Source organism: Zea mays, chromosome 3 (assembly GCF_902167145.1).
Source record: "Zea mays cultivar B73 chromosome 3, Zm-B73-REFERENCE-NAM-5.0, whole genome shotgun sequence".
NCBI classification, from domain to species: domain Eukaryota; kingdom Viridiplantae; phylum Streptophyta; class Magnoliopsida; order Poales; family Poaceae; genus Zea; species Zea mays.
The window spans coordinates 134,012,908-134,039,579 of NC_050098.1; the positions used below are offsets into that span (position 1 = coordinate 134,012,908).

A 26,672-nucleotide genomic window follows, 5' to 3' on the forward strand; every position below is an offset into this window, starting at 1 on the left:
CTCGGCTCTCTCCATGCCGCCATCCATAGTGCCTCCGTCATATGCTCCACCGGTAACTTTGGCACCCTATTGATAGAGACTTCCCCAACATCCTCACCTCGGCAATAGCGTGCGCCTCAGGGGGATGAGCCTCGAGTCCACCACGATGCACTCTAGGGTGCTCTACCCGATGGTCGATGACATGTCACCTCCAATTCGTACGACGCGGCCAGCTACGGGCTCGACACCTCGACCCTGTGAGGGGATCGCGAGTGGAAGCGTGATTGAAGAGGGGGATTATCCAAATAAGCTAGACTGTTGGATTTGAGTGAGTAAGAGAAAAAATAAGATCTAGACTGATCTTGTCCCTTGGTTTTAAAGGTATGATAGTTATAGGTGCATTTGTTTGGTGGTTGTTGCAAAGTTTGAAGTGGTACTTTAGATAGGGTTAGAGATATAATATATATATATATATGAATATATGTGTAATTATGTGTTCGTGGGTATATTCGGGGGTTTATGTCACCAGCGGGTAACAAGTGCGGGTTAAATATTAATCTTGCGGATACGAGTTTGTAAATCTCATACCCGCGGTTTTTATAACCAGTTGCCACTCCAAGAAGTAGAGAATCACACCCAATAGAAAGGATTGAATGTGGGGATTTGATAGTTGCATGTGGTTGTAACCTAGGGTTCATGTTTTCGTTTTCACAATTCAAAAATTTTGTTATGACAAAAAAATTGACTTTTGTATTTTAAATTTTAGAACCAAAACAGTGCAGCAACAGAAACAAAAAAAATGCATTCCGAGAATGAGGGAATCGACAGTTTCTCACCTTTACCGAGCGAGAAATGCATCCCACTGCAACCGGATGATGGTTAGGGGTAAAACCTTCCAAACCGGTCCTAAGTCCTAACTATCAAAAAAGCAAAAAAACGTTTAGTTATTTTAATTCGGAATCTAAATACAAAAAGTACAAAAACATTTTTTGAAAATTTTTGGAATAGTAAAAATGACCCTAGTCAGCGGTGAAGGACAAAAAATTAGTATGGCTCTACACAACTGGGCAGTATAATATCTAGCACAGGATCAATCAACTTCGAGAAAAGAACTCGTGATATATATAAAGAAATAGAACATTGTCTAAAATGAGATTAAATTTCTACAAAACATGTAACAATAAATAATATGTAATATAAAGTCATACCTCTAATTTTGCTAGATACATCTTGGAGGTCTTGAAAATCTAGGCAATTGTATTTTCGTATTCTTTTCCTTCTTCTGAAATGCCTCCTTATATTTTGAAGATCAAGCCCTTTACATAGTTCCCTCTCAATGTAGATCACCATTAAATCATTAAGCCAACAATCACCCATTTTATTGCGCAACTCAGTTTTGATAATTTTCATGGCAGAAAAAGCCCTTTCAACCGTGGTCATTGCTATTGGGAGTAGCGATGCTAACTCAATGAGCCAATAGACCAAAAAAATACAAAATCCCTGCCAATTTCAACCATTGTTTTTGCTAGGCTTGCAAGATCATGACAAGCTTTGAATTCATCAACTCTTCGCACATGAACATTAAATATCAGTAATTGATCTCTATTTAACTTGTGATCATCAAAAGAGAAATCCTCCAAATATATTTCTGTATGACAAGATTCACATCAAACTTGCTGAATGAATCTATTGGATCGATACAAGCAAATCAAGTACGCAATTCAGAGGATACCTCATTGAATCGATGATCCAACTCTGCTATAAGAGAGTCAATAGCAGCATAGAAGATATCAACACGGTAAAATCTTGAGTGATATTGTTTCTTCCTCCTCTTCTTGAATGACCAAATCTTGATGTTGGACCATTCGTATCTGGTATATCGATCAATACCAACTTGCACACAAAAAGCTTTGACTTCTTCAAACAGTGGATCCCAACCTTCACTTCTCAAATCATTCAAACAAATTCTCACATCATCAACTAAAGACATGGCCTGGACAATATTTTGATCCTTCTTTTGCAACGGAAGGGACAACTCATTTGTATGCGAAGGATTTGCATCATCATCTTCATGATTAACACTGTTGGGGGTCTTCTCCTTCCGAAGGTCCTCAAAAACATAATTAACCATTTGTTTTTAGCATAAGCTATTACAGGAAGCTTCGTCTCCAGGAGAAAAACCTCTTTCTTATGACGAAGGACACAGAGGATGAAGATAGATTCAAAGAAGATAAGAGTAAACGCCGAAGCTATTGCCAGACGGAAAAGCTTCGGCTCGCAACGAAGCAAAGGAATGTTGATAATGGCCAAAGGAGGAAAAGACTACTTAGTCCTTTATAATTTGTATTACGATCATGTGTAAACATTAAGGACATAAATGTACTTTTGCTCGGGCTGCGTCCCGTGCCTATAAATAGATGAACAGTGACACCGTACTGTTCACGTTGGATTGTATTCACTCTCTCGCATCCTCGCCTTCGAGCAAACCGAAGGTATTAATGTAATATTAACATTGTTGATACTCGTATATGTTTTATAAAATGAAAGAATTAATGAATTATTATGATATGACTATCATATTCATTCTTTCGCATTCCTATTCTTGTATTGATTTGATTTGATATGATGAAGGTGTGTCCTTCTTGGCCTTAGTCCGAGAAGCATTATACTCGCGAGGAGATAATGCTTCGGGGGACGAAGGTCTTTGACGATTAACAATTGTGTTGCCTTGTTCTTGACTCACAACATTTGAGAACAAGTGAACAACAAACACAAGACAAAATGACTCCATGTTAGCAACCAAACCTCCAGCCCTTGATGGATTTCGTTGTCCTTGATTCACAATTCCTAGAACTTCTATTATTGACTCCCATAATGTTTCAATACAAAGCGAAGTCTTGTAGTGGGATCCCCATCTTGTATCTCTAGGTCTAGCCAATGTAGTTTCTTGGTTTTGTCCTCTTCCAAATGAAATCTCACCATGATTCAGTTTATCCACAAGAATTTTATGATGTTTATCAAGCAATACATCCATTCTCTTGCAAGATCCACAAACAATGTTCATAATCAAGGTGACATTCAAAAAATACTCAATAGTTGGGCAACATCTTACGATAGAAATAACAACCAACTACAATTGGTGAGCAAAACAATGGACATAGAAAGCTTAGGGGTTGTCATCACAATTAGCTTTTGAACACCATTGAATTCACCTCTCATATTAGAAGCTCTATCATAACCTTGCCCTCGTATTCTTGCAATAGCTAAACTGTGGTCACTAAGCACCACAACCACTCCTTTCTTTATTGCCTCAGATGTAGTATCTTTGACTAGGGATGTCAACGGGTCGGATTCGGGTCGGGTATAATAAATACCCGTCCGTGACCGTACCCGCGGGTATTAGCCATACCTGCCCGCAACTGTACCCGCGGGTAAAAAATTATACTCGTGTCCATACCCATTGGATATCGGTTACCCGCGGTTGTATATATATATAACAATACAGAAAAATTCTAGAAAATATAATCATAACCAACAAAAAATCTAGAAAACTTATGCGTACAATGAACACTTCAAACAAGTCTTCATGAATTATGCGTCAACACAATCATGCAGAACATAATATGGAAACACTTCAAGTCTTCATAATACATGCTCACTAGTTTTTTAGTTTTTACGGATATCCACGGGTAACCCGCGGACGACAAAAATATCCGTACCCGACCCTATTTTATCACGGGTCGGGCACGGGCAAGACCCACGGATACAAATTCGTACCCGAACCCGAACCCGCGGGTAAAATTGCCATCCCTATCTTTGACAAGCTTCACACCAAAAAACCTTTCAATCACTTGTCCCTTTTTTGTTGACACACCTAAAAACAATGGTACATCGTTAAATTAGAAACTTTGTAATGATATAATTGATCAATGAAATATAAGGTATAAAATTAGAAACTTTGTAATGATACTTGATAACTATGGCCATTTGCTCTTTGACTGATATATCACGAGACTCATCTACAAGAATAGAGAACATATTATCACCCATGTCTTCTTTTATTGCCCTTGATATTGTCTCGGCGCAACAACTTGCAAGTTCTTTTTGAATTGTTCTAGAAGTCATTTTTGCATTCTTAGGACAAAGCTCATCAAATGCCTTTCTCACTTCCTCATTTCTATTTTTGTGCCACTCAAGAGTCTTAAGAAAATTCCCTTTATTTAGTGAAGTAATTGTTTCCTCATGGCCACGAAATGGTTCACCTTGCAATGCAAGCAGACATACAATGCCCAAAGAAGTTTCCAATCGAGTATCATACTTCATAAGTGCATCTTTGCCATGAGTTTGACTTTATGTTTTAAACTTGATCTTTGATTATCAAAATCCTCAAAACCTTATCTTGCCCGATTGTGCAAAATACTCGGACCCCAACATGTTTTCTAAATATCAACAGGGCATTCTTCCATTGCTTGAATCCCGTTTTTGTGAAAGTGTCATGACATAATTTCTCATCTTTGCGATCACCTCTAAAAAGATAGCAATAATAGTAATAAACACTATCCTTCACCAAACTATATTCCAACCAATTGTGTTGCTTAAACCAATGTTCCCGAAATGACCTTTTATCATGTGCTTTGGGAAAATTATGACCAACGGGTTGAGTTGGACCTTTTTCTGTGAATGGCCTCCTACCTTCACTTTTAATATTAGGAGCAAATTGATCAATTGGAATGTGAATACTGAGATCAGAGATAATATGGTCCATATGAAACTCCTACTATTGGTGGATTGTTCACCTCTTGGCCAACTCCACTCCCATGAGTACTTGGGTTTGTGCTACTAGATGCTCGACTAAAATAGCTCTTCAAATCTACGAATTTCTGACTTCCTTGTGTTCCTTTTTCATTTCATCTTTCCCTTTGATTTGGCATCATTATCACTTGCGAGTTTGTGATAAACATCAACATTCAAACTAATTAATACTGCAAAATCTAAAATGCATGTTTCATAGGGAATCATAATTCATGGAATGAAGCAGCAGCAGTTGTTTGCTTACAGGTTATAACATCTGGCGAGTGGTGAATGGTTATTGGTGGGTGACAGGGCAGAATCGAGTGGCGGTGAGGGTGCCAGGTCAGAGTACGGTGGTCGGCGGGTTGGTAGGCGAAACTCGACACATCGGCATGATATGGATGACACTTGGCCTCGGCGAACGGTGGGACAGGCAGATGGCACTCGACACTAGCGGAGGCTGGGTGGTCATGGCAGCGGTAGTGAGCTAGTGAGGGTGAGGGATGAATTGCCTAGGAGTCGCTTGTGCTAGGCCGGTGGATGTGAGACCTGCTAATTTTTCAGGTATGGCTTGGGCCATAATGGGCCCTCCGCCCTTGGCCCTAGTGATGGCCCACCGGTTAGATCTAGGCCTACCTGGTGGTCATCATTGTTGGGCCTATCATATTCATTTCTTATCTTGTATGCAATGGTTTATTGTACTACACTCCTACCTCAAAAGAAAATTAGTGCAACTCTCTTCTTCGGTTTGGTCAGATCTAGTTTTGACCATCTAATCCGACTACCGGCGTAAGCCTATCTTCTAAGGGCATGTTGGCTCTAGAACAAGGTTTATAATATAGCCAAATGTAGGCTATAAGAATCTTTACAACCTAGCTTATAGCTGATATGTATAATGATTAGGCCTTCACAATTAATACATGGTCAACTTGTCTTCCTCATAGAATTTCTTAGTTCCCGTGTATAAGTTGGCTACTAATTTATAATCTACTACTCTCTCTCCTCCCCTCTCTCTTACATGTCAGCATTTAGCCATCTTGTAGCTAGTCATTATACTTGCTCTCAGGAACTAAAATTTTGCTCATGTCATATCAGTGAGTATTAAATATAATATAATTATAAAACTAATTACATAGCCGAAGACTAAATGGTGAGACAAATTTATTTAGCTTAATTAGTCCATGATTAGCAAATGTTTATTGTAGCATCACATGAGCGAGTCATGAACTAATTAGGTTTAATATGTTCGTCTTATCGTTTAGTTCTCGTCTGTGTAATTAGTTTTGCAATTAAACTATATTTATTAATACTTCTAACTAGCATCAAAACATCCAATTTGACAGGGACTAAAATTTAGTCAGGGGAAACAAACAGTGCCTAAGTAGTGAAGAGACAATGTCTCGGGCCTATATCTACTGTCATATTAGTTAGCGGTTGTTTGTATGTCAATCTCTATCTACCACAACACTTCATTGCATAAATTTTACCGTTAGCCTACAAACACATCAATGGTACATCATCTTTTCTTACTAACTCTTAATTGAAATGAAACACATCATTTTATCTAAATACAAGTTGCATAATATATACAAATAAAAATAATGTGTTGGCACCGATCAAAAACGGATAGACAATACGACCATCGACCGATTCATGTAGCCGACTGGCGTTGCCACTGTAGCGAAGCGGTGCCGACGACCGGGTGGTAGCGATCAGTACTACCTGCCATTGGAATCGGACTTATGGGCATCCATTTGGATTGATTCTCTTGCACAATGGTTACATAGGGGCGAGCGTGAACAAACAACACATTTGGAGATGTATTTCTTATGCTATCTCCAATAGCTTTACTCATTCTCATCCCTTATTTTAAACTCTACTTTATAAACAGTACAATCTACAGTACAAAAGAATGAAAGAGACAGGAGCCATAGGGCCATTTCTACCTATTTTGGTGATTAAGTGCTCAACACACAATCTTGGACTAACTATCTTCATATGAGTATGAGCACATGTCATAGAAGGCAAGTTGAAGAGATCAAATCCAAATGAGCTAAAATGGAGGGCCAAAAGTGCAACTTGGGCAAATCAACATAAACATGAGGTTTAAGTGTTTGAATAAATTGCACACACACACACACTATTCTATGTTTCTAGCACTTTGTTTTGGCTACTAACTAATTTCTACAAGAAAAGTGCTTTTTGGACTTGTTTTTAAGTCACATTGAAAATCTGGGTGAAACTATAAGAAAAATGTATGTTTCCTACACTTAGTCAATTGTATTAGGTGCTAATTATCTTTGTCTAAGTCGTAGGGAAGCTACCAAGGATAGCCCAAAAGAGTTGAAGGACTTTGGCTAAAATTAGCCAAAGTTGGTCTGGTCTGGGGAGCACCGGACCGGGTTTGTGCTACCCCGCTGAACGGGAAATGGCCTCAACCATCTTCTATAATCGATTTTGGTGTTTGACGACCATCATAAAACATATGGACTAACTAGTTTGCCTAGTTGATATTTTCTCGGGTGCATAAAGTTCATATACATCTGTAAGGAAAATGGACCCTTGGGCCATTTCTATAAATATGGGGCGAGTCAGACTTGAACTAGCCTGTGGTGCACCGGACTGTCCGGTGCCCAGGCTGGCGCGCCCGATGAACAGGCCACTCTCGGGAAAAACTCAGCGCTCTGCGACTAAAATTCATCGGACTATCCGATGTGCACCGAACTGTCTGGTGAGCCCACGACCAACGGTCGACATCACCATAGAGGGCCAACGGTCAACTGCCACTATGTCAGAAATAGCCAGAAGGTCAGAAACGGCCAGGGCACCAGACTATCCAGTGTGCACCGGATAGTCTGGGTAGCGGTTGGATCCAACAGCCGACTGCTGCAGACGCCAAAGGTCGACTGACGTGGTAGGCACCGAACAATGAACAATGCCTTGTCTGATGTGCACCGGACTGTCCGGTGCGCCCATCGATAGTGCTTTATGTCCAACAACTATAATTATGGTAGGGGCTATAAATATAACCCCAACCACCTCCATTCAGTACACCCAAGCATTCAATACACCCAAGCATTCAATACATCTACATTCAATACAAGAGCAAGGAATTCATTCCAAGACACATTCAAAGCTTCCAAATCCTCTCCAAGTGCCACAATTAAGACAAGTGATCAATAGTGATTAGTGACTTGAGAGAGTGTGATTCGTGTTTCATTTGTTGCTCTTGTTGCTTGGTTTTCTTAATCATACTTTCTTCATCTCCTTATAAACACTCTAAGTGACTTGTAAAGCTAGCAAGAGACACCAAAGTGTGTGGTGATCCTTGCGGGGTCTTTGTGATCCTTTAGATTAAGAAGAAGCACTCAATCGATCTGAGTGATCGATTGAGAGAGGGAAAGGGTTGAAAGAGACCCAGCCTTCGTGGCCTCCTCAATGAGGAGTAGGTTCATTGGAACCGAACCTCGAGAAACAAATCGTCGTGTTCATTTGTGTTGATCATTACTCTATGATTTGATTCTCTCTCTCCCTCTCGCTAAGTTCTCTTGCTCACAATCTTTTGGGTTAGCTCCCAAAGTCATCCGTATTTATTGAGCAACACATAGCAAGAAGAACTTTCTTCCGTACTCCGCATTCATTATAATTTGTTTCTAATCCTAACCCCGGGTGAAGTTCATGTTCAAAGTTTATAATTTACAGGTTTCGCCTATTCACCCCCTCTAGGCGACTTTCACCAGCGAAACTTTCACTCTCTGGATTTTTTTTTTAAAAATCACCAGACCATGAACAGTACTCGGTCTAGTGTGCCACTGGACTGCCTTCAACGAGTCTCTCCAACGGGTGCTAAGGATCAATGGCTAGCTAACATCACTAGACGGTCTGGTGCCCGTTAGCTAAGGAAGGTGGCCAATAAGATCCTAGATTGGGGGCACATGGACTCGGTCGAGTGGTGCACCGGACTGGATCGGTGCGCTCGCAGATAGGAAAATTTTGGACCTTCCAAATGGAGGAGGAAACTTCTTTAGAAAAGAAGAAAAATCATTTATTATCTTCTGAGTTGTCTTCATGTCATTCTTCCATTTCTAGTCTTAAAAACGCTAACGATGATCTAGTAAGAAATTAGATGAATTCCATGTTGCTAGTTCTTCTCTTCGCATGTATCAATTTGCAATAGATGTAAGGATTTTGATATTGATACTTGCGTTGATCATGCCTCTACCATTATTAAGTTGAATGATGAAATTGCTAGATTAAATGTTCAACTTAAAACTTGCAAAGATGAGGTTGATAAGATAAAATTTGCTAGGGATGCTTACACCATTAGTTGACATCCCTACATTAAGGATGACATTGGCTTCCAAAGGGGAGTCAAGGACACAAAGAACCATAAGGCCCCCAACTTCATTAAGGAGAAGGGGAAGGCACCTATGGCTAGTAGCACACATTCTTCTCATGATAGAAATAATCATGCTTATTTATATGCTCATGTTAAGAATGCCAGAAATGTTTATCATGATGATTGTATTGATCATGATGTGTCTGCTATGTGTCATGATGTTGTTTATTCTTCGTATGCCATGACTGCTTCTTCTAGTTCTTCACATGCTCATGGTAGAAGTAGACCTAGGCGACATCCTCGTCATGTTGTTTCTCATGCGCCCAAGACTAGGAATGCATCTCATTCTATTTCATATTCTACTATTGATGCTTCCAATGAGTTATATTGCAAATCTGATCGTGTTGTTGCTTCTAATGTGGGACCCAAAAGCAAGAATGTTGAAACTTGCATTTGGGTACCAAAATCCTATGTAACTAACCTGACAGGACCCAACACTAGTTGGGTACCTAAACCCCAAGCCTAAATTATCTTGCAGGTTTATGCATCCGGGGGTCAAGCTGGATTATTGATAGTGGGTCTACAAACCACATGACGGAGAAGAAGAAGAGGATGTTCTCTTCCTACGTCAAGAATAATGATTCCCATGACATGACCATTTTTGGAGATGGGAACGAAGGCATTGTAAAGGGGTTAGGTAAGATAGCGATTACTATCGAGCATTTGATTTCTAATGTCTTTTTGGTAGAATTGCTTGGCTATAATTTTCTTTTCGTTAGCTAGTTATGTCATATGGGTTATAATTGTTTATTTACAAATGTTTATGTAACTGTCTTTAGAAGGAGTGATGGTTCATTAGCTTTTAAAGGTGTATTAGACGACAAGGTGTATTTGGTTGATTTTACTAAAGAGCATGACGATTTATATGCATGTTTAATCGCTAAGACTAACATGGGCTAGCTATGGCATCACCGTCTAGCACATGTTGGGATGAAGAACCTTCATAAGATTCTAAAGGGAGAACATGTGTTAGGACTAACCGATGTCTATTTTGAGAAAGATAGACCTTGTGCAGCATGTCAAACAGGAAAGCAGGTGGGAACAACCGAACAAGTCATCCAAGCAAAAATGTAATGACAACGTCAAGACCACTGGAGCTGCTCCACATGGATCTCTTTGGACCCATTGCTTATCTTAGCATCGGGGGAAGTAAGTATGGTCTCGTTATAGTTGATGACTATTCCTGCTTCACTTAGGTATTCTTTTTGCAGGATAAATCTAAAACTCGAGGAACACTCAAGCACTTCTTAAGACGAGCCCAAAATGAGTTTGAATTAAAAGTCAAGAAGATAATGAGCGACAACGATTCTGAGTTCAAGAACCTACAAGTGGAGAACTTACAAGTGGAGGAATACCATTCAAGTACCAAACAAGCACACCAAACAATATTCTAATACAACAATGGTACATTTTTTAGCGATCCAACCCTAAGGGGCGCCCAGCACAACTTAATTATCAGTCTCTATGGCAGTCTCTCTAGGGCATTCTTTATCATCTGGCTGAGGCAATGCAGGAGGTGTGGGTGATGCTAGTTCACAAATCCTTCTACGGGGCTAGAACAGGTACGATGGGGTTCCTTCAAGCACAACAGTTCCATTGGAGTTCTAGGGGTGATGGTCTTTGCGCTTGGCACGATCTGTCAGGGAGATGTTCGTGAGGAGCTCGCTATAGTGGTTGGTTTGCTCCCGAAGATTATCTTCTGCAAGGGTGACATGGCTTTTGGTGTTAGCCACACGAGCTTCTATCTAGGCCAAGTCCAACCTTAACTTCCTCCAACGGACTTCTGCTTCCTCGGTGTGTTGCGCCATGGCTCTCACACGCTAGCGCAATTGGTCGCACATGTCATCGAGACTGAGCAAATAGCCCAACAAAGTGACAATCTTGGGGTCTTTCTTGGCTGCTCCGAGGCTTCCCAGACTTCCCAAGTTGTAGATCCTGACCGCCCAAGCGGGACGATTGCGTTCCAGCGGTAGAAAGTACCTCATGGGTGTTGAACCCAAGTGCCATTCAAACAACTAGCACAAGTACCGAAGAGCCTTGCGGGTGGTTAGCTGGTAGGTGTTCTTTTAGGCGATGTTCGGTCATGGTGATGCTCCAGGGATTCACTTTTGGGAATTTGTCATTAGCGCTGACATGGACGGAGACCCTATGTGATATCCTGGCCCCTGGGATGGTGATGTCCTGGTCCAAGGCTTAATAGAATTAATAGAGTATCCATACAAATAAGGTGCATCCTCTTTTTTGGAAGCCTATCTCGAAAGCACCTCCAAGTTAAGCGTGCTTGGCTTGGAGCAATTTAGGATGGGTGACTCACCGAGAAGTTTTCTCGGGTGCACATGAGTGAGGACAAAGTGCGCACAAAAGACTCGTGTTGGTCTGTGGGGACAATATATGATCCTAGAGAGCTGCCAGGAGTAAGTACCGCCAGTCCAAGGATTGGACGGGGTGTTACACCTTGCAGGCTTCAGTTCCACGCTCCATGTATTCTCTGTTCACATACTCTGTCTATCCATGATGCCGAGGAAAATTGTTGTGGCATAGAGAACCTTCTAGAAACCATCTTCTTCAAGGTAATAGGTGGTTACCCAGTCACCATCCATCTGACCAATCAAGGAGATGAGGTTAGCATAACAAGGTAAGTTTTGCCAAGGATTTGTCGGTGGTATGAAAAGCCCATCCTAGGGCTCCTAAAGGCTTGTTTATCTAACGTTGTGCGCCCTACAACCAACTATGCCTCTGATACCACTTGAAGCATCCCAGTCTAATGATCAAAACTAAACATGCATTGGTATACTAGAATACATAGTTCTAGTACCATGCTCGAGTGGTGCCATAGACATACAAAGCCTTTATTTTGTACATTCTAATAAAAAAGATAATAGAAATTAGAACTAAAATAACAATGGCGAAGAATGAGAAAGTGAGATCCTCATCGGTCATGGCGGCTACTACAACATAACGACACCACATGGAAACTTGGGTGAAGGAGTGCGCTACTCGTTGGGCACAAAGCTAGGATCCTCTGCAACAAATCATCAACGTGTGAGCACAAAGGTACTCAGCAAGTCCCACCTCGCCCTTACGGTGAGGGAGTTGCATTACATGTGCATGATCAACTGACATATGATAAAGGTAGCAGTGATTAATGACTGCAAACTAAAGGTAACGCCCATAACCACAATCCATAGTTAATAGGTAGCTCAAGTAGTTAGAGTGTCCACACCATAACATGCCCTATATCGAGGACACAGACCATTCGAATGGATTATACACTTTGCAGAGGTTGTACGTTGTACCCACATGCACGTTACTGTCCCAAGACGGTCCTGTCGTAGCTGACACCTAGCTGTGGCTCAACCTCGATTAGTCGCCCACAAATCCTCGGGTCTTGACCACTCTCGATCTTGAACCCTAAACTTATCCGCCTTGGACGACTATTAGGCTAGCTAGTGGGATTAGACTAAGACTTGTCCATACAAGCTCGTCATACTGAAAATAAGTTAGGTAAGATGACACCACCACACAAGGTCCTTATGGCTCGCCAAGGTGGCCACCGCCATACCAATGACATCCCGAGATGCCACCACGACATAACTGAGTCGCTAGTCTACCACCACAGTAGCACAAACATCAACACATACCCAACTACCTTTACATCATTTCCTATTTATGTTATTAATGTGACAAGGTGTAATATAAATATGCATGCATAGACATTGATATTTAATCATGGTAACAAACAGGGTTTCACGCATCCACTCTGCATAAGGTGCAATATTTTGTGCAAGCCTATGTCTAGTTATTTTTATTAGTCAACCTCACTTGGGACCCATCATTATTAGAGTAAGAGGTCGATGTGACTTGCCTTCACTTGCATACTTTTCTACGTCGAGCTCCTAGTCGGCTGGCTTTGGCTGGTCTTCGTTCGCGATCGGCTCTGTAGTCGGGCTAGCCTGCAAGGGTGATGCAACAACAATTCGAGGAAGAACGAGGCAACGAGTGATGTTCTTATGTTCAGATGATGATGATCCAACCCTATGTAAGATGACGATGCAACATCCATCGCTTTAACTATTGTTGTTGCCACACATGATGTTCATGTGATACACAATGCATGCGCTTAAGTGGGCGTGACTGCAGCCATAACGTCTACCCTAACACTATAGGTGTAGAGCCTATGTGGTTTGACATAATGTCCTTTGTCTATGATGGTCCACCATTAAATTGTCTCGTCTAGAAGGCCAAGGCATCAAATCCTACCAGGTCACCATACCATGATGCTCTTAAAAATCCATACTAACCATTATTTTAATCAAATAGCTTTTAGCTTCCCCACAATGGTCAGCTCACCGTCACTTCTTCACAACTTATAGCTCGAATGAGATTTTTAGGAATTTATAGTTGAACTAAACACACCCTCAAGGAGTACAACAGTTGAATAGATTCCTAAAAATCTAAAGATACCTTTAGTTCAATCCAAAATCTTCTTCCATTCCAGATTTTCTAGATTTCTACAAATTTTGCAAAGTATCACCAAATTGCCACTGTTTATAGTATCAAATTATTTTCTTTTCTATTCGATGGCACCTCCTGTGGTGACTAGAGTTGCCACTGCCTCCTATGCCTGACTCTAAAGGTTGATGATATGGCTTATCCATCCCTAAACCATCATACATATTCCACATCGACCCTTCAACGTTCACCCATCGCTTAGCCATCAATATCTAATGTTGCCCTCTTAAGTACCTCTTCAATCCTCACTTTGACGTTTGGTGACTATAATAAGGTCATGTTTGGTTTCTTTAGTCTAGGGGCTAAAGTTTAGTTAGGGGACTAAAGTTTAGTCTCTAACATGTTTGGTTTTAGGGGCTAAAAATAGTAAGAATATAATAAATGACTCATAAAAGATTAAAATGGCCTTTAACATTCTCCTGCTATTAGTACAATTGAACTAAATGAGGGGTAAATGTGGAATTAATATGGTTTAGTCCCTTTTAGCACATATGTGAAGGACTAAAGACTAAATCATTTTAGTCCATATTTTAGTCCTAGTGTTTGACAAAAAAAAGACTAAATAGAACTAAAAACTAGAGACTAATCTTTAGTTCCTCTAACCAAACACCACCTAATCCATCCACATGAAAGACGATGACACAATACATATCTCTTTAACTGCCACCAATGCCATAATACGTGCTACTCGTGTAGGACATGCACACGTTGGACTAGGCATGAGCAGGAGCGGAGCGCTCGGTGCGCAAGCCATACCTTGATTTGGCAGACCAAAAGACCTTTGGTCTTGGCCTCGCGTCCGCCTGCTACTCCTTTTCTCCGCTGCTCGCCTAATCACTAGCTTCTCCACCGTTGGTTGTCGCTCGTTCGCTCTACGACGCGCGAGGCATGGCCACACATGTGCCTAGTCGTGCGGCCATGCCCTCCATGCTTCCCCTCGATAGCGTCGAGTGCGTTGCGGCTGTTCATACTACTTCAGGCGTCTCCCTAGTGTCGAGCACTTGCTAGTTGACTACGTAATGAGGTCTTGGTCAATAACCCGTGTGATTGGTTGCCGCATGTTAGTAGCCTGGTTCGGCTTGGCCAGCACATGAGGAGCCATGCTCATATGGCCAGGCTAGCTTCATACAGTAGACTATTGTTTGGTTGTTTGCATTAGTGTATTCAGGTTAGATATAACTCTTGTTTGGTTGGCTGTATCAGAACAAAGATCTGATAAAATAAATAAATAAATAAATAAATCTTTAAAATTTATATGATAAGTGCACTCTAATTTTGTTCATAAAAATATCAAGAACGTAGATCTGAAGTTAGCTTAGTTATTGAACATTTCAACTAAGATATATGATAAAAAAACAAAATAAAAAAAATATTTAGGAACACGTATCGAGGCTCTCATATGCATGCATGCAGCCTGCATCCGCAGCGACGCTCCTCAGCCGTGTACGATGGGAGCCTGGCTAGGAAGCAAATCTTGCATGTGTGGATCCTGGTTGATGCATGCAAGGAACCAATCAAGTTATGCTTTGAGGATCCGCGGCTACAGGTGATCGGTACATGCAAGGAACCAAACATACGGAACATGAATGTCCTTATGGGTACGCATTCCAGATCTGGTTTCCCATTGGATGCTTAGCTCTTGAGATGCTTGTCTCTGTATTATATACATGTATAAAACTTGTGACATCTCAAATTTTGTGTGTCCTTCACCACTGGGCATGACTATAACCACAACACTCGAACCTAGCGCTACAAACATAGGGCCCCTGCTATATCACATACCCTCTCCTTGCTGACGATGGCATATTGTTGAATCAGATCATCTAAAAGGCCAGAGTTATTACGCTCTTATAGAAGTTATGGTTGATAGTTGTTTCAACTAAATAACTTTTAGCCTTTTTAAGCCGTGAGAGATTCCTGAAAATATGATTCTATCTTTGAGCCAAGGTTTAAAATAGCGGGCTACAGCGGCGCTATAGCCTGGCTATAGCGTTTTGGGAGACCAAAAGCTACGATATACCATTTTCACGCGCTATATCAGCTATGAGCGCTATAGCTGAAAATAGCGCCGCTAAATACAATAGCGCTAGCGCCAAATAGCTGATGCTATTTCTGTTTTCTAGAGTGTAGGGATGAAAGTGGTAATCCGAATTGTTAGGACAAATTTAATATTTTAAAGTAGATATGTATAAAATTTGATGTTGATCTTTTCTTGTGTTATCAAGCACATTAGTACAAATATGAATAAAATATTACATAAAATGTTTTATGTATGATTTGGTCCCTACAACACAAATAGTTGAAAAAATTACCAAATTTGTTTCCGAATCCATACCGAAGTTTATATCTATTATTTAAGAAAATATAGGATGAATTTAAGGCTTATCTTTTATGAATTTTTACTAGTTGGATGTTAAAATAAAGAGTACAAATTTGTATTCTATATTCTATATCCTATTTATTCGCAATCAAAGAAAAACGACTAAAAAACTGATTACCGAATAAATACCGTTTCCGACCGTTTTCATCCCTACTAGAGTGGGCCAAAAATAGAGCAATACATTGAATTCAATAGTCCATGAAGGCCCAAAACTGAACCTAAAGTCATCTGCTGAGAGGGACAACCGGACAAGCACTAAGCCACATCCCTGAAACCTCAAAGAAACGGCGGCAGCGGTGGCGCGCCTGCATGCTGGTGCTGGGCACGGCTACATAGGGCTCCAGTTCGTGACCGCGAGGCGAGGAGAGGCAACCTGACGGAGGTGTTCAGGTGCTGGCGTGGTCCTTCGTCCTTGCTTAGTTCCTTCTCTTGCTTCCTAGCTTCTTGCTGATAGCTAGCTGTCCACACTATTGATCTAATGCTTGAGGACATGGGAAAGATTAAGCAAGTAGATGAAACAATTGTGAGGGCAAGATCTTTGACTACATTCCTTTATTCCCATACAAGGGTTTTAGCACTCATGAGGAAATTCCTTGGTAAGGATCTAGTGCGTGCTGGTATTACACGCTTTTCTACAACCTATTTGAATTTGAAAAGCATGTTAGGCAACAAGAAAGAGTTAGGAAAGCTGTTTAGATCAGATGAACTCAATGAAATGGGTTACTTGAAAAAGGATAAGGGAAAGAACGCTAGCAAAATAGTGAGGTCTGATACATTTTGGGAAAATGTTGATTGTGCTGTCAATTTTTTTGAACCACTAGCTAATGTACTTAGAAGGATGAATAGTGATGTACCAGCCATGGGTTTCTTATATGGTTGTTTGTTGGATGCAAAGAATGATATTGCCAAAAGATTTAACAATGTTGAACGTTGTTTCAAAACTATTTGGGAAATTATTGATAAGAGGTGGGATAATAAGTTGAAGACTCCTTTACATTTGGCTGGTTATTACTTGAATCTGTACTACTATTATCCAAATAAATTAGAGATTGAGTTGGATGGAACATTTAGAGAGGGTCTAGTATCCTGTATCACAAAGATGGTTCAAGAGGTTGAAATCCAAGACAAGATAATGGATGAGCTCAACATGTACCAGGATGGGATGGGATCGTTTGGAAAAGATATTGCCACAAGGTAGAGGAGGAATGAAAATTTTAATCCAAGTGATTGAAAATCTGACTTCTCTTTTCATTAGCCTAATTTCACATGTATTCATTAGGCCAATCTAAATACTGATACTCTACTTTTTATGCAGCTAAATGGTGGTTGAACCATGGAAATAGTTCTCCAAATCTTAGAAAGCTAGCAATAAAAATTTTAGGCTTAACATGTAGCTCATCAGCATGTGAAAGGAATTGGAGTGATTTTGAAAAGGTAAGAACAGATTGTGCAATTTTCACAATTGCTTGTTACTAGAGCAGTAGAGTTGTCTCTTATGTACTTATCTAAAATGGTCATGGTTTCTATAAATCTTTATAGGTTGACTCAAAGATAAGGAGCATACTTCTCCATGATAGGATGAGGGACCTTGTGTTCGTCAAATTTAACTCAAAGTTGAAGCAAAAAAAAGAGAACAAATCAAGAGACCCAATTGAGAAGCAGGTTCCTGATATCCTAGAAGATAGTGGCAATGAGTGGATCACTAGAGTTGCATCAATTGAACAAGAACAAGCACAAAACACTGAATTTGTTGAAGCTACAAATGCACAAGGTCAGTCATCAAGGACAACAATAGAAACGGGAAAAAGGAAGAGAGAAATTCAGCCTAGAAGAAAGACAAGGACAAGGAAGCTCATTGATATTAATGAATGCAATGATGATGAACCTAAGCTTGCTTCATCCTCTGATTCAGAAGAAGATGATGCACATGTTGACATGGATCAAGAGTCCTCAAGTTCTCATTCTTCTGATTCGGATAACTCCGTGTTTGATGAATAGAATGCACTAGTAGTAGTTCACTTACACTATTGCACTAATAATAATTTTGTTATGTAATGGATGTCTGGATCATGGTATTATGTAGCTAACTTGCTACAATGCTACCTTGGTGAACTGATGAACTACTTGTTTGCTATTGTAGTAAGTAGTATTTTAAAAGTTGGAACTATTGAATTGTTTGCTGCTAAACTCTTTTGGCCTCTGTGTTGTTTGTTTAAGGCTTTACCGCTTTATTAAGCTGCTTTCCAGTCTACAGCTGCTCGCTGTTTGGTGTTTGCTAAGGTGTCACAATGTCAACTATTGATTGAATGCTGCATTGCTGCATATGCTACAATTGTTGGATGGTTGTACAACTCCAACTTTGACTGTGTTATTGTCAGTCTTATTGACTATGTCTGTGTTATTTTTTACAAATCCACTATTTGCTATAGCTACGCTATACCTGCGCTATAGCCTCGTAGCCTAAAAAAATGTTGCCGCTAGTTTGCATAGCCCGCTATTTTAAACCTTGCTTTGAGCTATGAGAAAACTGCCGCGAGCTGGTCGTTTTGGAAAAGCTAAAATATAATTCTATAAGAGCATGATAGCTTGTAATACGAATAATAGAAATATGGAAAGTCTAAGGTAAGGGGTGATTCTAAATTAGACTAGAGGAATTTATAGATTTTTAAGAATCTATTCTGCTGTTGTACCTATTTTGTTGAGATTCCAGTTTTTTGACAGTGAATCTAATCCTTTGAATATTTTTTTTCATAAATCTACAATTCGGACAGTGTTATAATGAATTTGACGAGAAGCTGGTCTATCCCAACCACCTACCATGGGCCTGGCCTGGCCTGGCCCATTTCTATGAGAAGAGAGGAGGAGAACTGAAGGGATCAAAGGGAAAGGAAACCTAGACAAGCGAGGCGGCGGCCCCGCGTTCTCCGTCTCCGTCTCCGTCTCCGTCCGCCCGGCGTAAAGAAAAGCCTCTCTCACCACAGCCGCCACGCCATGGCCGAGGAGACCGACACCAGGCCTGCCTCCGCGGGCTCCCGAGGCCGCCCCGCGCCCGAGGACGACGACAGGGAGGAGGGCGAGATCACCGACCTCGCCTGCGCTCCTTCCCCGCCCGCCACGCACCCGCTCGAGCACTCCTGGACCTTCTGGTTCGACAACCCGCAGAGCAAGTCCAAGCAGGCCGCCTGGGGGAGCTCCATCCGCCCCATACACACCTTCTCCACCGTCGAGGAATTCTGGGGGTGCGTTCATTCTCTTCAGATTCGCCCTCCCTCGTCCTTCTATCCTCTTCCCCTGATCGCATCCCACTGTTTCTCTTTTCCGTTACAAATCCTCCGACCGAGGGCCGCCGCATGCTCATGTAATTGGTAAATTAATTCGGTGACTAGTGCTAGCCACTTAGATGTTACGTAAATCTATATATGAGCCCAACCTGTCACCCTTCAGTTCACGGATCCGAGCCGAAACTCTTGACATATCCTAGCTGCTACTGTTGCCTTTTGATTGAGTACTCCTTCCGTCCAAAATGTAAGGGGTTTTGGCTCTCTTTTTCCCGTCTACATCCATATCCATGTTAATGAATCTAGACACATATTCAAACCACATACATGATATATAATATTTGGATCAGTAAAAGGTTAGAACTCCTTACAATTTGGGACCGTGGAGTAAATAAGAGTAAAGTTCACTTCTGATCCTTAAACTTTTCTGCTGTGTCAATTCTGTACATCAAATTTTAAAGTATGTCTCTTAAGAGCTCAATCTCTGTTTGAGTCTCTATTAAGTCCTAACAGGTTGCTGTGGCCCACATGCAGTCGTTGAGGAAGAAGAGAGAAGGGTGGATGGGGTGGGGGTCTAACAGACCACAACGACTGACATATAAGCCACGACAGCCCGTTAGGATGTAATCGAACAGAGATTAAGCCCTTAAAAGACATACTTTAAAAGTTTATGGATCAGATTGACACAGCCAGACAGATTTAAGGACCGGAAGTGCACTTTACTCGAGTAAATAATAAATTGAGCCTCCAACGTCACACAAAACCTTTTATTCTACATAGATTTGTGAACTCTTTGGAGGTTTCATTTAGGGCATGTACCCTGCATATTAATGCACCATGCCTTAAGATGTGTCAAAGAGCTTCTTCAATAAGGTGTCTCGAAATAGTGTCCTAAAAATTAAAACACTACATTATTTAAAGTGTTTAGAACACTAAAAACAAATTGAGGTCCAATAGTTAAGTCCTAAATCATGTATTTTAGGAAGTAAATTACATTTTTTTTAATAAAAAAATGCTAAGAATAATGTAGAAAACAAGGATAGATCACTAACATGGGGTGTAGTACATTTGGGTCACTTCATGGTATGTCCTATATTTGTTTGATAAAAATTTGTAAAATAGAGTACTGTTGGAGCCGTTTTTTATTATTTAAGCCCTATATTTTAAGCCCATTTATGTGGGTTATACTAGTGAAGTTGTTTCGTTGATTGGAAACCTGCTATTGTTCACAACCAATATCAGTTTTACCCCTTCTCTCCTGATAACTTCTCTCCTTCTGATAAGTGGTCTTTTTTCTAGTTTCTTGATGGAGCAGTGGTTTGAGACATCTGCTGATCTCTGCTTCATTCCTTTTACATCCTCGTACAGCTTTAACTTCCATTTATTAATGATATTCCAATTCCAACTAATGGATCTGTGCTTTACTAGGCTTTACAATAACATTAATCACCCTAGCAAATTGATCGTGGGAGCTGATTTCCATTGCTTCAAGAACAAGATCGAGCCAAAATGGGAAGACCCTATTTGTGCGAATGGTGGTAAATGGACCATCAGCTGTGGAAGAGGAAAATCTGATACATTTTGGCTGCACACTGTAAGCAATTCTATTTTATCAGAAAGATAACTTTGTTTTGCACATCTCTCCTTAACACGTCCTCCACCTTATATTCTTTCAACTGTCCTTTGTTTAGCTGCTGGCTATGATTGGTGAACAATTCGACTATGGTGATGAAATTTGTGGCGCAGTTGTCAGTGTGCGTGGGAAGCAGGAAAGAATTGCTATTTGGACAAAAAATGCTGCCAATGAAGCCGCTCAGGTATATGCGCTGTAGTAACAGTAACCTCTTCATTGGAAACACTTGTACCATAATTTATTTATTTTCCTTGCTAACAAATACCATGCCTTTTCTCATAATATTGAGTTACTCAACTAACATCTTCATTGGAAACACTTGTACCATACCTTATTTAGGGCGTGTTTGGAAGCAAAGTATTTCAAAACCATGGTTTTAGAATACTATGGTTTTGAAATGTCATGCCACAGCTCTAGTATTTTTTATATCACTCCAAACAATACTTGATTTGAGACAAAATATCTCAAACCATAATATTTAGTATACATGTGCAAGAAGCTAGTCATAGACTTTGGGTTGGAGTAGAGTTTCAAATACTCCAAAAGTACCATAGTATCTACAAAACTATGTTATTCAAAGCAAAGTTTGTTACAAGGTAGCCAAACACCTCTTGGCAAAAAATGCCATGGTATTCTCCAATACCATGGTTTCACCTCAAAACTCAAAAATACTTTGCTTCCAAACACCCCCTTATTTTCCTTGCTAACAAATACCATGCCTTTTCTCATATTTTGATCAAGTTTGAGTTATTCACACATAAGCATGTATTTTATTGCTGTAACCTTGCCCTGTGGAGCACTTCGTAACATATGCATCTGTCAAATCAATGTATATAGATATTTCAGGGCGTTTCATTTTTTTTCAGTATTGTTGTTAGTTGTTACTGTCTCCTTGCGGAACCTTCCACTCAGCTGTTTTAGTCTTTTGAGTAACTGGTGCAATATCTTTTGTAATATCAATCTAAATATGTAAGCCGGTCGGAAGCCGCTTTTTTTGAGCCGCTGCAGCTATGCCACCTCACATTTGTACTGTAGAAAAAAGCAGGTGCTACTGGGAACGGCGTCCTTATCTGTTGACATTTAGACAATAGTTACTTCTATTAAATCAAAGTGTGCTGGGAGTAGTGCCAGGGTATTGCCACTACTTTCCAGTCATTGCTAATGCTGGGAACTGAAAACCTGGTGGGTATTGGCAACGGTAAAATACATGTGGTTTTTGAACTTGTTCTCTCCTTTTCTTACGTTTTCCTTTCCTTTTCAAACTGAGAGTAAACATCCATCAGTGCACGTATCTCAAATCTCAGGGTCTGTTTGGTAACAATATTTTTTCAAAACTATAGTTTTACAATACTATACATTACAATTGTCATATGACAATATCATAGTTTTGGCCAGCTCCAAGAATACTAGTTATTGTTTGGAACTTTGGATACGACATTGTAAAACATGGTATTTAGGCAAAAGCTAGCCATGCTATAAAAACTTTAGGTTAGGTTGGAGTGGAGTTTCTAATACACTACAAATATCATGGTTTTGAAAATGCAGTTTTCAGGAATACATCCAAACACCTCATGGTATAAAATACTACGGTATTCATATAAAAACCATAATATTGGCTATAACTGCAAAAATACTTTTACTTTCAAACAGGCCCTCGTGTTACTTTCATTACTCAACTGGAAATTCAATGGGTATTGGCCTATTGGGTAGTGTGGTGCAAGTTTCGAAGAAAACATGTAAATGAAAGGGAAACATGGATGGTATTGGACCAACAAATTGGCTATTTCCCTCGTCCTGGCCATGATACAGGAAATTGTTGCGAGGATCAGTTTTTTTAACCCGTACCAGTGGATTGTTCTTATGTCTTAGAAAGTTATAAAATGTTGCCTCTTCAGCATTGTTGTCATTTATTCCATATGTGTAATAACTAATTAGACTAAACATGCCGAGCATTTTCCTCCTCTATCAGGTAAGCATCGGGAAGCAGTGGAAGGAACTTCTGGACTACAAGGACTCCATTGGATTCATTGTTCATGTGAGCAGGGCTTAAGCCTCCCTTTGTTAATGTCTTGTTTAGTAAGCTGCACCATTTCTGACTTTGCCCTTTTGTGCTGCAGGACGATGCAAAGAAGATGGACAAAGGCCTGAAGAACCGTTACACGGTTTGATCCTGATGCTGGAATCCCAGAGAGTTGTAGCAGTAGCTGGCCCAAATGCATGCTGGGTGGTTTTATCTATTGCTGATGAGTTGTTTAAGCAAGATCCATTCCTGTATTGTACTCCATAAGCCACTTGGGTGTTGCTTTGTATTGTTCACTGCTGTGTTTTTTCTGTGGCACCGCATCTACAGTACTAGTTGCTTGTCGTTGTTCAGTTGCGCTTGAATCTGAACTAACGGAGTCTGAGCAAAACACAGCATATTCAAACACGGCGAGCAGCACCGTAGCCAAGGCGACAGGAACTCAGGAAGTGCGGTGAATTAGATTTGTTAGATATAATCAAGTTGAATTTGTATTTAGACTCTGATGGGCCTGTTTGTTTCAGATTATATAATTAGGCTTAAATAATCTAGATGAGAAACAAACAGATAAATTATTAAGAGATAAATTATTAAGGGGGCGTTTGAATGCACTATACTTATAGTTAGTTGGCTAAAAATTGTTAGTGGAATTAGCTAGCTAATAAATAACTACCGAACTATTAACTAATTTACCAACAATAGCTAATAGCTGAACTATTAGTTAGGGTGTTTGGATGTTTCCACTAATTTTAGCCACGAACTATTATCTCTTGTGCATTCAAACACCATCTAAGTTAGATTATTGTCGGGTACCGTAATTAGGGGTATCCCCAACACTCCTAAACACGGCTGGTAACCACCATCATTACAAGCTACAGAGACTGATGGGCACGATTCAGGTCAAGGCTTCGTCTATCCAAGGGACGCGATCTCGCCTCGTCCGAGCCCAGCCTCGGGCGGGAACTGTAGTCCCGAACGAAGTTACGTCTCGCCCAAGGGCCTCCTCAGGCAGTGGGCGCACCCTCGGCACGCCCGAGGCCCAACTCGGGCAAGCTTCCCAACTCGGGCAAGCTTCGTCGAGAAGCAACCTTGGCCAAATCGCCTCTCCAACCGACCGTATCGCAGTCGCATTCAATACGAGGATCGTCTGACACCTTATCCTGACACACGTGCCTCAGTCGGCAGGATCGAAGTGACCGCAGTCACTTCACCCTTTCGCTGACCGACCTGACAGGAAAACAGCGCCGCTCGCCCCGCTCCGACTACTGTACCACCCGCCAGGGTGAGGCTGACAACAGCCAAGTTCAGCCTCGGGCGCAACAGGAAGCTCCGCCTTGCCCGACCCCAGGGCTCGGTCTCAACCTCGACCTTGGAAGGTGGTCTCCGCCTCGCCCGACCCCAGGGCTCGGCCTCAACCTCGGCCTCGGAAGGTGGTCTCCGCCTCGCCCGATCCCAGGGCTCGGCTTCAACCTCGGCCTCGGGAGGAATCGCGTCCTCGCCCGACCCCGGCCTCGGCCTCAGGAGAAGTCTCCGCCTCGCCCAACCTTAGGCTCGGACCGACCGCGCCACAGGGGATACATCATTACTCTACCCCTAGCTAGCTCAGGCTACGGGGGAACAAGACCGGCGTCCCATCTGGCTCGCCCTGGTAACAAGTAATGATGGCTCCACGCGTGCGTCCATGACGACAGTGGTTCTCAGCCTCCTAAGGAAGCAAGGAGACGTCAGCAAGATCCCAGCAGCACCGACAACTGTGCTTCTACAGGGCACAAGCACTTCTCCGACGGCCACGTTATCGCCTACGCAGGGCTCAAGCACTTCTCCGACAGCCACGTTGGCATGTACACAGGGCTCAAGCACTTCCCTGCCAGACACGTTAGCGCCTAGCTACACCCCCACTGTACATATGGACCCTCTCCTTGCATCTATAAAAGGGAGGTCCAGGGCCTTCATGCGGGAGGTCGCGCGGGAGAACGAGCTAACGAACAGGCTCTCTCTCTCTCTCTCGCTAACGCTTGTAACCCCTACTACGAGCACACCCCCCTGGTGCGAGATAATACGAGCCACGTTTTCCCCCTTGTGTTCCATCCCGCGCCAACCCATCTGGGCTGGGACGCGCATCGACAAATTTACTCGTCGGTCCAGGGACCCCCCCGGGTCGAAACGCCGACAGTTGGCGCGCCAGGTAGGGGCCTGCTGCATGTTAACAAACAACTTCCCATTGAGTTCCAGATGGGTAGTCTTCAGCAACCTCTTCAGCCCGGGACGGTGCTCCGCTTCGGGAGTCTCGAGTTCATGTCCCTCGACGGCAGCTATGACATGGTACTCCTCCCCCCGCAGCGCGACAGCAACCACGACGGTCGTCAGCTCGCCCGGCGGCGGCGAACTCGACGACGTCTTCCCCTCGTGGCGGAAGAGCAGCATCCGGGTTTGTCCCGCCACCCTCCTCACCGCAGAAGGAGGAGACGGGGCAATCGTGGCCAGGCAGGAGGCGACACCTCGTCGGCTGTCGAGCGAGTCGGCGACGCCGGCACCCCAGCGGGGGACATGTCGGGCGTTGTCCTCGCACCTGCGACAACGACGGATGTCGTTTCCCCGCAACGTCCCAACCCCAAGCGGACAGATGACGCCAGCACACTCACGAAGGGCTTGCTGGGCGTTAGCCTTGTACTTGAGATAACGGTGCAGTCCGTCCCCGACGTGACTTCGTCACCGTCCATCGATCAAGAGGTACCGTCAGTTTTCCACCCTGTGCCTTTTAGATTCAGCTTCGATCCACCAAGCAACCCCGCTTCGGTGAGCGCTTTCGTAAAGGCATACCCTAACCTTCCGGGGTACCATATGTGGTCATCTTGGGACCGACTGACGGCCGTCTCAACCTATGGGCCTCCGGGTTCTGAGGAAGAGGATGGTCCCGACTCCGGTTGGGATTTCTCCGGGCTCCGCGATCCTAGTGCCATGCGAGACTTCATGACCGCATGTGACTACTACCTCTCCGATTGCTCCGATGATGGCCACAGCCTTGACGAAGAGGGTTGTGGCCCAGGTCGCGAATGTTTCCACGTCGATCTAGGGGGTCACGACGAAGGCAACCACCTCAGTATGCCGGAGGATGATGATCCCCCTGGGCCTGCGCCTCGCGTTGACATCCTGCGGGAGCTAGCTGTGGTCCCAGTCCCTGCGGGGGGTCAGGACACATAGCTCGAACAAATCCGCGAGATGCAGGCCAAGCTCGATGAGGAAGCAGGGCAACTTGTGCAGCTCCGGCAAAACATCGAGCAGGAGGGGGCAGGCCGAACACTCGCCGGAGAAGCGCGTCATCAGGCCCGGGACGTCCAGCGCCGTATCGTTGACGATGCCAGGGCAAGGCTGCCCCCGGCCTCCAGCGGGGTCGGCCAGAATCTGGCTGCAGCGGCAATACTACTCCAAGCAATGCCAGAGCCATCCACCACCGAGGAGCGGCGTATCCAGGGAGAACTCAAGAATCTCCTGGAGGATGCCGCGGTCCGACGGGCCGAAAGCTTTGCCTCTCGAAGGCAAGGGTGCCCCCCGGAGCATCGCGCAACGACTTCCCGACTCATGCGGGAGGCCTCGGTCCACACCGGGCGCACGCGGGACGCGACGCTTGCAGCCCCGGGTCGCATTAGCAACGATCACCACCACCGCGACCGTCGAGCCCG

At 42.7% G+C, this 26,672-nt stretch overlaps 1 protein-coding gene and 1 long non-coding RNA gene across 2 annotated transcripts; both read left to right on the forward strand.

Moving 5' to 3' along the window:
• The first annotated feature begins 17,365 nt into the window (after positions 1 to 17,365).
• On the forward strand, positions 17,366 to 17,778 carry LOC109945285 (uncharacterized). The gene is made up of 2 exons (XR_002268413.2): positions 17,366 to 17,495; positions 17,601 to 17,778. It is a non-coding gene; the product is annotated as an uncharacterized lncRNA (long non-coding RNA).
• Positions 17,779 to 18,942: 1,164 nt separating this feature from the next.
• eIF4E1 (eucaryotic initiation factor 6) lies at positions 18,943 to 23,344 on the forward strand. The gene is made up of 5 exons (NM_001174185.1): positions 18,943 to 19,300; positions 20,768 to 20,933; positions 21,031 to 21,156; positions 22,942 to 23,007; positions 23,090 to 23,344. Exons 1-5 carry the CDS (start codon positions 19,053 to 19,055, stop codon positions 23,138 to 23,140), a joined length of 657 nt encoding a protein of 218 aa, NP_001167656.1. The 5' UTR covers positions 18,943 to 19,052; the 3' UTR covers positions 23,141 to 23,344.
• Positions 23,345 to 26,672: the final 3,328 nt, after the last annotated feature.